This window comes from Microcebus murinus, chromosome 5 (assembly GCF_040939455.1).
Source record: "Microcebus murinus isolate Inina chromosome 5, M.murinus_Inina_mat1.0, whole genome shotgun sequence".
Lineage (NCBI taxonomy): Eukaryota > Metazoa > Chordata > Mammalia > Primates > Cheirogaleidae > Microcebus > Microcebus murinus.
The window spans coordinates 93420916-93434934 of NC_134108.1; the positions used below are offsets into that span (position 1 = coordinate 93420916).

Below are 14019 nucleotides of genomic sequence, written 5' to 3' on the forward strand. Positions count from 1 at the left end.
CAGAACCAGGACCCACACGGCAGAGCTCCCCAGCCCGGCCTTGACTTCTTCTCAAGCTACTGGAACAGCACCGTGGCCAACTCCAGGGGACCTGCTGTTCAGCCTCTTTCCCTGACACCCCCTCTCAGGGCAGTAGGGGCGGCATGGAAACTGGGGCAGCAGAGATCACAGCATCTCACATTTTCAAAACTTGCATATTAGCCTTCCAGCCCCAGTTCACCCCATTTAACGATGGGTGGAGGTCCAGCCTCCCTCTGATGTTCGGTCACGGCCTCTCTTTACAATGCCCCTGCACAGAGGCCAGGGGAGTGCCAGAGCTTCCTGTGAGCATCGTGGCAGCCCTTGCTCCCTGGCCTGGTGTATGGCCTTTGGAGATAGATGGCTTTCACTCTGCCCCCTCCCTGTGGACTCAAGGACCATTTTCCTTCAAGTTCTAAGCCACATGCCTAGCTGTCCAGTCAAAACGTGGGTGTCAGCATGCTGGCGTTTTGATCAGGGAACCTTCCAGGTGGCACGGAATAATGTAAATTATGGTCACAGTAGATCACTGTCTGCTGACTCTCGCCTCCCCTAAGTGCAAACAAGCCCATGAAGGCAGATACACCTGGGCCCCGCCTGGTCCAGCTCCCCTGGGTCTGGGGAGCCCTTGAATAATTCTTTATTTCCCCGAATACCAGGAAATGCCAGAAGTTCCTTGGGGATGATTCTCCCCGGCACCCACGCTTGTTGCTTGCCTACGATGAGCGGCAACAGTGATTGGCTGTCACAACACATCTGTAAGATTAGAATGACCCCTTCTCTTCTTGCTTTCTGCCTTGTGGAGCTAAAACTTCTTTTAAAACTGGAGCTAAAATGACACTGTGATATATTGGTGAGGGTGGTTCCTTTTCTGCCGTCAAATCTAAAATGTTACCTAATCTTAACTCTCCAAAAACCACTTGCAACTTAAAATTCTACACTCTATAACCTTTTCTTTTTTGTGTGTTTTGACTTTTGATTTATTTTAACGATGATATTGTATCTGAACGGATGGCTTTTGGCCAAAAGGAAAAATATTTTGTTCTGACCAATGTGTGTGTTTTACTAACATCCAGATGCAACCAGTAATCTAAACTCTGCCATGTGGTGCAGGAGAAATAAGTTTTAAGATATTCTTAAAAATTGTTTTGCCTGAGCAATTTAAAATTTTTATGTAGTTTTTAACTTCCATGAGGAATGGTTTATGAATATGTTATGCTATCCAAATAAGGGGAAAAGACATGTGGGCTGGGGGTGAGGGGTATATAAAGGAGAGTGAAGCATATAATCAAGTAGTGAGTATTAAAAATATCTATCCAGGGTTCTTTTTGGGGGGTGGAGAATGAAGGTATATGTATATATATATATATATATATATACATACATACTATATATATTAAGGCTTTCAGAGAAGGAATGCATTTTTTTTCATGCAAGCAGATATTTTTATATAAAGCTATCTGTAAGACACATAGTAGGTCAGGTTCAATCTTGCAATCCTGGGTTATGTAAATATTCAGTCTTCTTAATAAAGGAATTGGGGAAGGGCTGGCTCTAGGCCACCTCCTGTTTTTCAGTACTTAATTAACTTTGCAAACTGAGGATGGATAGCATGGCAAATTCCAGCGTCGTATGTATCTTTTTTAAAAAGCCCATCTTCAAAGATTTTTAAAACTCTTTATGTGACTCTTTCTAAATTCTTCTTTATCCCACTATAAAGTTTAGACTTTTGAACTGATGAACATAGTAAACCAAGTAGTATAATTTTAATCGTGGCTATTCTGACTATGAGTTTTTCTCATAAAAATGCAGTGTCCGTTTTTAATCTAATCCAAAACTGTGATCGTGACTGTTAATAGTGAATCTATTCAGCATTGTGATCACAGGCTGGTAGAGAATCTGTTATGTGTGCTTAGCTCTGCCTGATTCTTGTATCAAGGCTGTTTTTCAGGTGAGAAAACCAGAATCTCTAGGCGTTTGCTAAAAGCCACACAGAAAGGCACTGTCAGGACTCTCTGCCTGCTGTGTTTCAGGCGCTTGGCCCTCCCAGCCAGCCTCGGGTCCTCCGAAATGGAGATTTCCAGAAAGCAAAAGTGAAAAGTGTCTTTGTTTCAGCTGTATCTGCCTTTTATTGAGTGGCAGAGGGGCTGCAAACCCACACCCATTGCGTCCCGGCCACATACATAGTGCATGCAAGTGACCAGTGGACTCACGGACTCTTGTGTAGTAAGAACCTTGGGGCACAAACACTCCAGGAAAAAAAGGCAAAAAGACTTTTTTATTAAAAAAAAAAAAATATATATATATATATATATATATATAAAAGCAAAAAATCCATTCCCCACCTATGGGGCGTAACTTTCCTAGGTTTTCTTGTCTGACTGAAATTTTCCTATCCACAGTCTCAGCAGAAAGATGCAAAATCAACTTTGGAAAAAAGCCTGAGTTTTGGCTGCCTGAGAACAGGCCAAGCTGGGGTATGAGGGGAAGTTTGAAGTGCCTCATTTCCCAGCCTCAGTGGGACATTTCACTTGGCTTTGTCCTGTGTTTCTTTTATTTTTTTTTTTTGAGATAGAGTCTCACTTTGTTGCCCAGGCTAGAGTGAGTGCCGTGGCGTCAGCCTAGCTCACAGCAACCTCAAACTCCTGGGCTCAAGCGATCCTCCTGCCTCAGCCTCCCGAGTAGCTGGGACTACAGGCATGCGCCACCAGGCTCGGCTAATTTTTTCTATGTATAGTAGTTGGCCAATTAATTTCTTTCTATTTATAGTAGAGACAGGGTCTTGCTCTTGCTCAGGCTGGTCTCGAACTCCTGACCTCGAGCAATCCGCCCGCCTCGGCCTCCCAGAGTGCTAGGATTACAGGCGTGAGCCACCGCGCCCGGCCTATCCTGTGTTTCTAAGGAAGAAAAAGATGAGTGTCCTCCCGGTCCACTGTGAGACGTACGCCTTAGGTGGGAGGGGTGGTGTCATGGGACAGAAGTGGTTTGGAGCTGAGCTGCTTCTGTGAAAATTAGCCCTCAAGTGAGGCCCTGTCCCCTATCCTGTCCCAGGTGGCGGGTCTGCCCACATGGCTCCTTCCAAGTGACAGCGAGTGCAGGGATGTGTCTGCCAAGAAGAAAACAGAGTAAACAGAACCAAAGGGTTTAATACTTAAAAGAGAAGCTCTGTGACTGCTTGCATTGCAGTTCTTCTCTTTTATCTTTGCTGCCCAGCTAGCGGCTTGCAGTGAAAGGAGAACGGATCCGCGTGTTCAGAGGCCCAGGTGTTCGCAGTGCGTGCGGCTGGCAGGTGCTGGGTTGACCCGAGAGGCCTTACTTTCTTGCTCTGTCAGACATGGATGATGCCTGGGCCTCATCTGCACAAGGCGGAGAAGCAACACTATATTTTAAACTCTCAGAAGGAACTTTCAGCAAGTTTGTCAGTGTACGGCTGTGTTTTGGGCATTGGAAACCAAGCGGAATAGGGAAGTGATAGCCTTTTGAGGCTGAGGGTAGGGAGCACCTTTAACGACATTCATTCTGACCACCTCCTTTGACCTATCTGTAAAATAGGGACATAATTAATACCTGCCTTGTAGGGTCATTGTGAGAATTACCTGAGATAAATGTATGCAAAGCCCTTGGAACCATGAGTGGCACTGAGTAAGCACACAAGAACATTAACTGTCCCTGTTGTTATTGTTGTTAATCAATGAGGAGACTGGGGTCCAGAGAGGTGAACTGCCTTGCCCAAGGTCACCTGGCTGGTCCACTGCACACCTGGGACTGGAATCTGTGTCCACAGCGCTTAGCTAGAAGCAGCTATTTCACCGGCTGGAAGCAGATGTTTCACTTGCATCCTTGGTCTAGTTGTAACCAAGAGCTCAGGTTCATGTACCCCTGATAGAACATGGCATGTGAAACAGTTTTGGTTTGTTATGGCTATGCAAGCTTGCTCAAGGTCCCCGCCTTTGTCTTTGATGCCCTGTTTTAGTTAAAAATTTAATGAAGCACTGTGTGTGTGTGTGTGTGTGTGTGTGTGTGTGTGTGTGTGTGTGTATGCATGATGTGGCCCCTCTTACGTAATTTAGTGTTCTCCCTTTGCATTAGTGTATTAGCACATTGTCACTTTTAACCTTTTACCCACTGAGCTTGGCATTTAAAATGCTATTAAACTCAATAATGTTTCCTATAAACAGCCTTAGAGGAATGAGAAATAATTGGAATGACATTTTTAATAGGCTCCTGTTTCTCAGCCTTCTGTGCTGCAGGAACTCAACCTTGCAGAGAGGGGCTTGTTAGTGGTTTCAGCCCTGGTCTGAGGTCGGGAGAAGGTCATGGGGCGAAGATTTGGGGTGTTGAAGGATCTTTTAAGGCAAAGAGAGTGTTTTTTTTATGTTGAAGAAGTAGGATTGCTCTGTTGGACTAGTGGTTTTTGCTTTTTAAATTAATGGATATAGTGAATCCAGGAGCCGATCGCTCCTTCCTTTTTCACATGACTGTGGAAAAGCTTACAGCCAGATTTCTGGCCACCTTCAGCCAATGAGTAGAACTTCCTGGAATGCATTTTTGTGGATCAGCCTCATTCCTTACTCCTTCCATTTGCCTTCAATATATGTATTTGTTTTGTCCTCTCCTGTTTCCATTTTATGTTACTGTTCTATTTTATGTGCAGTATTGTGTGCCTTCCAAGTTTGTTTTTTGCAAGCTTTTAAAAAAATCCAGTTGAATGTTGCCTTTTGTGCTTGTATAGTTGTGAGGTCCCGGGAGGCAGCTTTACCTCTCTGTGCCCCCAATTCAGGTGTTTCGTCTATAAACCAGGGACAGCGACACCATCTTGCTGAAATATGGTTAAGGCGGGAGCAAGCGTGGCCGTTTACAAAGAAAGGTGCACATTTTAGAATGGTTTCTGCTGCCACTACCTTAATTAAGGTCCTAGATCCTGTTCTGTCAGAATCGTGTTTGGAGAACGTGTTATACGTTCATCCATGGTCGCTAAATATTACAGCTGCTTTCAGTATGAGTTCATGAAATAGGCATTTATGAGATACCTACTACGTGCCCAGCTCTGGGAGAGGGAGGACATGTTCAGAAGAATAAATGTGAGCCCAGGATCAGATAGCTGAGCACAGCATGGCTCTCCTGCTCGGTCACTGTGGTCATTTAACAAGTGTTTACTGAGCACTGTTTGAGGCTGTTGATCAAAGGTACTCAAGGTGTAGGTAAGGTCCCCACTTCCCCATTGCTCACATTCCCACGCAGGAAGAGACAGCTTAGAGATAAAGGTAAACCCTTTAGAACTGTACGCTTAAAATGGGTGAATTTTATGGCATGTAAATGAAGGTGTTAAAAAAGAAAAAAATCTTGGTGCTCATAGTGCTGGCATTCAGACTTGCCCTAATATAGTCTATTCTTATCATTTGTGGATTTCGTTGTTTTTTTTGTGAATTCCCTTACTTATTTATTTGCAGTCCCCAAATCAATACTCAGCTTTCAGGGTCACTTGCAGACGTGTGCAGAGCAGCAAAAACTTTTGAGTCACCCAACATGCCTGTTTCCCGGCTGAGGTCGAACTAGGCGACACTCTGCCTTCTGGCTCCAGCTCTCATCCTGTAAACAAGTGTCCTTTCACAGTCCGTTTAGTGCCTTATTTTTTATTTTTTTTTTGCATTTTTTTTATGCTTTTTTTTTTTTTTTTTTGGTGATCTCATTCTTTAAAATGGCCCCCAACTATAGTGCAGAAGTGCTGCCGAGTATTCCCGTGTGAGGGAAGGCTGCGATATGCCTCAATGGAGAAAACACGGTGTTAGATAAGCCTAGCTCAGCCATGAGTCTCAGTGCTATTGGGCGTGAGTTCAGTGTTAATGAATCCACAATGTGTATTAAATAAAGTGTCTTTAAGCAGAAATGCACATTTTAAAACAAGGTTATGTATTGACCTGTTGACGAAAATATGGCCAGAGGCTTATAGGAACCTAACCCTGTGTATCTGTCTCCTAGGAGTGACAGGTTAGTGTGTTTGCAGTGACTTTGCAGGATGTAACTGCAGTAACGAGAATTGACTGTATATATAGGGCTGGGGCAAGAATATGTGTATGTAGAGCCCACATACCAAACGTCTTATCTTTTTTTTTTGAGACAGAGTCTCGCTTTGTTGCCCAGGCTAGAGTGAGTGCCATGGCATCAGCCTAGCTCACAGCAACCTCAAACTCCTGGGCTCAAGCGATCCTGCTGCCTCAGCCTCCCGAGTAGCTGGGACTACAGGCATGCGCCACCAGGCCTGGCTAATTTTTTCTATATATATTAGTTGGCCAATTAATTTCTTTCTATTTATGGTAGAGACAGGGGTCTTGCTCTTGCTCAGGCTGGTTTCGAACTCCTGACCTTGAGCAATCAGCCTGCCTCGGCCTCCCAGAGTGCTCGGATTACAGGCGTGAGCCACCGCTCCTGGCCTAAAAGTCTTATCTTCCTCTAAAAAAAAAAAGTATGATGGTTCTAGATTTGGCTGGGCACTGGAATGCTATGGGACATAGTATTGACATAGCTTGACAAAATGCGGATGCCCCGAAGGGTCTGGTTTCAGTGGCTAGGGTGTGGCCCGGGGATTCTCACATGCAGCAGGTGGAGCACTACTGTGTTTCCCCCAAAATAAGACAGGGCCTTATATTTATTTTTCCTCAAGAAGGCACCCTAGGGCAGGCATCCTCAAACGAGGGCCACATGCAGGGACGCCTAGCACATTTATCCGGCCCTCCGGGTGTTTTTGCCGCCGCTGCCTGTCCTACTTAGCAGCCGACTCGTCCCCGGCCCACAGTGCGCACTCTCCCACAGTCTGAGGGACAGTGAACTGGCCCCCTGTTTAAAAAGTTTGAGGACCCCTGCCCTAGGGCTTATTATCAGGGGATGTGTTATTTTTTTTAAGTACGGTACAACAATCTACATTTAATCATATATAGTTAAGTCGTCTTCTTCTAGAACATCATCCTAACTCTCCAAACCCAGAATTCCATCCTGAATTTCTTGCGACTCTATTTCCTTTAGAACCATGGGCCCCAATCTCTCATGTCGAGCAATGGAGCTCTCATGGGGCAGATGAGAAGGGCTGCTCCTCTTCTTTACCGCTCCGAGCCAAAATGCATGGGTTGTGCAGATGTGCCGCGTAGCCACGCCCATCACTGGGTCTTATTTTGGGGGTAGGCCTTCTATTGCGCAAATGCTTAGAAATCCTGCTAGGGCTTATTTTATGGGTCAGTCTTATTTTTGGAGAAACACAGTAGCTGCTCCTCACAACTGAAGAATAATGTGTCTTAGCATTGGAGGCTGCCTGGGGACTCACACGGTTGGTGGGAAGCTGAAGACCCGTGGGTGCTCCAGGGCCGGGGGCAGGGACCACGGCAGGGCTCCAGACTCTGGCTGGGCACACGGCACTGACCAGCACCTCCTCGTTGCCACCCTGACCCAGGACCCAGAGGAGGGGGTCCCGTTGGCTGGGCTTCTGTCTTGAGAGGAAGGTTTTATCCCCTTGTTCCTCCCAGGAGGCAGGGGGTCGGTCACCAGATGGGGAGACCGCGGGGAGAGGCCGTGGTGCTGTTGGAAGGGGAGAGCGGAGTCCAGACAGCCCGCAGAGGCTCGCCGCACCCCCACGGTCTTGAAGGACAAGCGCGTTCCCGATGACAGCAAGTGGGAGACACGTGCCGGGGCCGTGTAGACTGTTGGAAAACATTTTCCTTCTTGCCTGCCTTTCTCCTCTGCCCTTCCTTTCTCTCGTTTCCTCTGATCGGTCCCCGCAGACGTCTCAGTCTGAGAAGGCAAGGCTTGCCGTCAACGGAGCCGAGGGGGCGGTGTAGACAGTTAGGTGGTGGGGCCGGGACTGGCCACTGTGAGCAGAGTGCAGAGCGGGAGAGCCACGTGGCCGCGGTGGCCAGGGCCCGGATGCAGGTGGTCTGGCAGGTGGATGGGTCTGGCAGAGGAGGCTGTCGGTGACAGAGGACGGCTCTAGTGACAGCACCGAGCGCGGCCCCCAGTAGAGAGTGGGGGCAGGTACAGTTGAGAGGAGCAGACTCGCCCTGTGACCTTTGACGTTATTCAGGAGCAGTGATTGAGCACCTGCTGTGTGCATCTGGGGAGTGACTTGAGAGGGCACACACGGGTGCGCCAGACGACAGCGCAGTCCCTGCCTTTGGGGAGGGTGGAGCCTGCTGAGAACCACACACAGTAGCGCCGCTTACCAGGGGTCCTCAGACTTTTTAAACAGGGGGCCAGTTCACTGTCCCTCAGACCAATGGAGGGCCGGACTATTGTTTAAAAAAAACTATGAACAAATTCCCATGCACACTGCACACATCTTATTTTGAAGTAAAAAAACAAAGGGGCAAAAACACCTGCATGTGGCCCGCGGGGCCGTAGTTTGAGGACGCCTGGGTTATACTATCCTGGATTGAGCTTAAGCCCATTATCCAAGGTGAGGCAACACAAGATCAGGAAAATGGGCTCCACATGTACTCGCCATCAAATTGGTACTGACCGATTAACACTGTGGTGCTCAAAGGGTGGTGGTGTTCACCAGGGATTCGGGGCTTAGGGGGGGTAGACCCACATCTGAGGGATGTGGTGAGCATTGTGGAGGGGAAGGGCATGCCTCTAACCCTTCCTAGGGAGAAGCAAAGATATAAAATGCAACCAAATTGTAAAAAGAAAAACCCAAAACCAAAACATTTATCGGGTGTGGGGCAGGTGGGAGGGGAGGAGGGGATGGGTATTTACACACTTAGTGAGTGAGATATGCACCGTCTTGGGAATGGACACGCTTGAAGCAGAGACTTGAAGGGGGGATGGGAGGCAAGGGCAATACATGTAACCTTAACAACATTTGTACACCCATAATATGATGAAATTAAAAAAAGAGAGAGAGAGAAAAAAAAGAACATGGAGATGGCAGCACGGCAGGGCATGGGCAGAGTGCCCCCAGGGAGAAGAGGTCGTGCCCGTGAGCAGTTAGGGAAGGCTTCTCGGAGGAGGAGGTTGCCGGGGAGGTGGGTGGTGGAGGGTGAGTGAGATTCTGATAATTAGAACTGTGGTCAGGGGAGAGTATGGGAGCAGCACCACACAACGTGAGAGGGGCTAAACCCCCCAAAAGGAAGCGGCAAGTAGAGTGTTTTGGCCGGCACCAAGCACTGGAAGGCAGGTCAGTAACGCTGATCATGGTCTTGAAGACCAAAGTGATAAGGTTGTGAGGTGGGGATTAGGACAGACCTATATATTTGAATAGGGCTCGGTGTTTTTGTTTTGTTTTTTGGGACAAAGTCTCACTCTGTTGCCCGGGCTAGAGTGCCGTGGCATCAACCTAGCTCACAGCAACCTTGAACTCCTGGACTCAAGCGATCCTCCTGCCTCAGCCTCCCGAGTAGAGTAGCTGGGACTACAGGCATGCGCCATCATGCCCGGCTAATTTTTTCTATATGTTTTTAGCCGGCCCATTAATTTCTTTCTGTTTTTAGTAGAGATGGGGGTCTTGCTCTTGCTCAGGCTGGTCTCGAACTCCTGACCTTGAGCGATCCTCCCACCTTGGCCTCCCAGAGTGCTAGGATTACAGGCGTGAGCCACCTCGGCTGGCCTGGGCTCGGTGTTTTCAGGAGCTTCTTCTCATACCTAGTCTCATTTGGGGTCTTCCCCGCGAGCTTGATAGAACACGCCTAAGGCAGTAGCGCACACGCACGAGAAGGCTCGCGGTGCGTCCCGCATACGTACAAAGAGGAAAGGACACCCGCTGCAGAGCACTAGGTCTTGTTGACTGGGGAGGGGTTTGCTCTACGGAGGAGGGTTGTCCCTAGAGGGTAGGCCGAGGACAGGAGCCTCTTGCTGGCACATCCAAGTGACACAAGGAGTCTGTGATGTGTCATTCCCTTGTTTCCATGCTGCCTCTGCCATGGCCCGGCGTCTTTGTCCCCCTGCCCACATGTGTGCATCCTTTAAACCTCTGTGTTTGGGGGAGAGCCAGCACTTCGTATTGATGAGGTGTCTGTCACCTGAGGCCTCTTGAGAAAGGCCTGGTTCTGGGCCTCCTCTTCACCTGGCCTCATGTGCATCTCAGAAGAGTGTGGCTGGTGGTTCTCAGGCCCAGGTGCACGCTGGAAACACCTGGGGAGCTTTCGGCAATGCTGGGACAGTGCCACCCGACTCTGTAGTACCCAGAACAGCTAGGATGTTGCAAATGCCCCTGAGTTTATGGACAAGGAGACTGAGACTTAGGGTGTAAGATTACTTGCTCATGGTTACATGGCTAAGGAAATGGCAGAGCCAGCGTTTGAACCCAGGTAGTCGATTCAGGAGTCCAAGCTTCACATCTCCGTGGATTTTTGTTTGTTTTCTGGGACAAGGAAGGTCTTGCTGTGTCGCCTGGGCTAGAGTGCAGTGGCATCATCGTAGCTCACTGCAACCTCCAAGTCCTGGGCTCCAGCGATCCTCCCACCTCAGCCTCCCGAGTACCGGGACTACAGGTGCGTGGCACCACGCCCAGCTAATTTTTGTATTTTTTTTTGTAGAGATGGGGACTTGCTCTTGCTCAGGCTGGACTCAACCTCCTGGCCTCAAGCAATCTTGTCGCCTCAGCCTTCCAAAGTGCCAGGATTACAGGCGTGAGCCACCACGCCCAGCCACATATCCTCGTTTTGTGACTTGTCCTCTGCTGGCTAAAGTGTCACAGTACTGATTTGGCTATTAATAACCAGGTGGCAACCACAGTTTTTTCCATAACACAACTAAGATTTTAAAGACAGCTTTGGAAACAAACAAATCAGCAGTGTGGGGTGTCATGTCTTGCCCTGTGCCCCACTTGTAGGGTAGATGTGAAATTAGCAGCTGGAGTTCTCTGTTTCTGAAGCTCAGGTATAGACTTTTGGGGCTTCTGTCCAACGTGTGGGCAACCAAACTGCTGGGGAAACCTCAGTTAGGTCCTAAGCTCCATCTGTTAGTTTCCATCTTCCATAATTGCTGGGTAGACAGAACTAAATTAATAAATACCTGAATGAATGAGTGAATGAATGAATGAATGAATGAATGGTGGCCAGATTTATACCCTGCCCTTGTGAGCTCTCATTCTGCCCAAGCACAACTGGTTTGATCCCATCTGCAGTGAGTAGCCAGTCTAGATACCACCTGGGGCCCAGGGTCATTTTCTTGTTTGTTTTTAGTGCAGGTATTGGGAGGTATGTCATTAAAGAAAAATGGAACAAAACACCCGGTGTTAACTCTGCATATTATGTAAAAGCCTTCACCGCAGAGGCCGGCGGGTCTGAGATGTAAAGGGTCTGGAGGCTGGTGGCAGGCTCTGCCTGTTTCTTTTGATGTGGCCGAAAGTTAAACTGGAACTTTTCCCCTTTGTTTTACAGGTCACAGCCAAGACTGCCTTCCTATTTATTTTACCTCAGTATAACGTTAGTTTGCCTACAGCAGGTAAGAAATCACTGGTCTTGACCTCCCCCTGGCCCTGTTAACCCTGAAGAACTTGGAAAAATGCCCTTTCCCCTGTAAACATGTGCTCTTTTCAGATATTTTAGCTCAGTGTCCAGCACCCCCCACCGCTGAGACAGCAGCGATCAGCGCTGATGGCTGGGAGCTTTCCTGTGTTCCCTAGTGAAGGAAACCACGCACCACAGGGTGCTTCACGTGGCTCTGACTTCTGTCCCAAGGCATCTAGTGTTGTCTTCTGTGGGAGACAGGACACAAGGCGTCATGGCCGTGGATCCATTCTCAAGAGTATAGCTTCCTTTTTAAAATTTTTAATGAGGAGAATGGATAGGATGTTGCATTTTTTTTGGGGGGGGGTGGGGGACAGAGTCTCACTCTGTTTCCTGCGCTAGAGTGCCGTGGTGTCAGCCTAGCTCACAGCAACCTCAAACTCCTGGGCTCAGGTGATCCTCCTGCCTCAGCCTCCCAGTAGCTGGGACTACAGGCATGCGCCACCATGCCTGGCTAATTTTATATATATATATATATATATATATATATATATATATATATATTTAGTTGTCTAGCTAATTTCTTTCTATTTGCTTAGTAGAGACGGGGTCTCGCTCTTGCTCAGGCTGGTCTCGAACTCCTGAGCTCAAATGATCTGCCCGCCTTGGCCTCCCAGAGTGCTAGGATTACAGGCGTGAGCCACCATGCCCAGCCAGATGTTGCATTTTATTTTTATTTTTATTTTTATTTTTTTTTATTTTTATTTTTTTTTGAGACAGAGTCTCGCTTTGTTGCCTAGGCTAGAGTGAGTGCCCTGGTGCCAGCCTAGCTCACAGCAACCTCAAACTCCTGGGCTTAAGCAATCCTCCTGCCTCAGCCTCCCAAGTAGCTGGGACTACAGGCATGCGCCACCATGCCCGGCTAACTTTTTCTATATATATTAGTTGGCCAATTCATTTCTTTCTATTTATAGTAGAGACAGGGTCTCGCTCTTGCTCAGGCTGGTTTCGAACTCCTGACCTGGAGCGATCCGCCTGCCTCGGCCTCCCAGAGTGCTAGGATTACAGGCGTGAGCCACTGCGTCCGGCCCAGATGTTGCATTTTGATGGTGCGTGGAAACCTGGCCGGGGGACAGACACTGGACTCATGTCTGTACCTGGTGTTTACTCCTGACCCTGAACGCCAGACCCTCACTCTGACGCCGTAGGCTGGCTGCAGTCACTGAGTATTTCCAAGACCTCACAGGGGGCCCCAGCTAGCATCACGCCAGGTACCACATGCTCCTCCCAAGCACTTCCCAGTCCAGTTGAGGGGCTATGACTCCAGAAACAGCAGGGCCAGGTAGGTAAATAGTGGGACTGGACTGGGGAGAGGGCCCATCTAAAGGGTAGCCTCTGCTCACCTCCAGCCTGTTGTTGTCACATAAGTAATCTCAGTGTGGCTAAGAGCTTTCATTTTTTTTTCCCTAAGAGAATTGAAAAAAAAATCTCTTTAGGTAGAAATACCCTGATTTTTCAGTGTTGCAACTAACAGAAGTTTTGCAAACATTGTGCAGACCAACACAGTGTGGGCCAAACCAACACACCTGCAGGCCACGTCCAGCCCTTGGACAGTGGGTCTGCAGCCATGGGGTTCTCAGGCCCCACCCCCAGGACCCAGGCATCCCTCCTTTCTCAGTGGCAAAGCCCTGGGTGCCTTCTTGATGAACAAAGGAAGGATTTCGTTTGCTGGATTTAGTTTTCCTCTTCATTCTTTGGAGGTCTTCTTTTAGAGAGGTCAGTCGTCTTGAGTTTAAGGTAGAATTCTTCTCTTTGGCTCCACCAGCTACTAGCTGAAAGGCTCTGGGAGCAAGTCCCTGAACCTGTGGCCCATGGAGGACATAGCCACAGATCTCTTCTGGGCCCACCTGTCCCCTGCAGTCACTGTGGCCAGGCTCCAGGAAAGCCATGCCTCTGGGGCAGCCAATTCAGTTTCTTCATCTGAGAGTCAAACATGGGCAAGAGAGGAAGAAAACTCTAGGCCATGAAGGAAGAGACTGGAGGTGACCCAGGAAACACGAGGTCAGCACCAGTAGTCAGAAAACAGGCAGATGGCTATTTATCTAGTGGCACACTCCACACTGGTGGATGCCACGGATGATGTGGCTCAGTGCCCTGTGGTCCAAGGTCAAATGTAGGCTGATTTACTTCTGTCTCTTGAAAATCCTAATAACTGAGTCATCTCTAGATCCAGCTATATTTATGATTTACTGGTTTAAGTTTTTTGTTTTTTTTTAGTTTTTTAAAATTGTAAAATATGCAATAAGATAAAATTGGCCATCTTAGCCATTTTTAAGTGTACAGTTTGGTGGCATTAAATGCATTAGCATTGTGGTGCTATCATCTCCACCATCCTTCTCTGGAACTCTTCCATCTTGCAGAACTGAAACTCTGTACCCACTGGGCACTAACTCCCCATCCCCTGCCCCAGCCCCAGCCCCTGGCAACCTCCAGTCTGTTTTCTGTCTCTATGAATTTGTCTACCCTAGGTACCTCATATAAGTGAAATTATATAGTGTTTATCCTT

General features: G+C 48.1%; 1 protein-coding gene across 1 annotated transcript in view; it reads left to right on the plus strand.

The window, feature by feature from the left end:
- The window catches only part of TRAM2 (translocation associated membrane protein 2), an 81686-nt gene that overhangs the window by 32809 nt on the left and 34858 nt on the right, over positions 1-14019 (plus strand). Inside the window, exon 2 of the mRNA XM_012760852.3 lies at positions 11385-11448. Coding sequence (XP_012616306.2) covers positions 11385-11448 — 64 coding nt within the window. The remainder of the gene's footprint in view (positions 1-11384; positions 11449-14019) is intronic.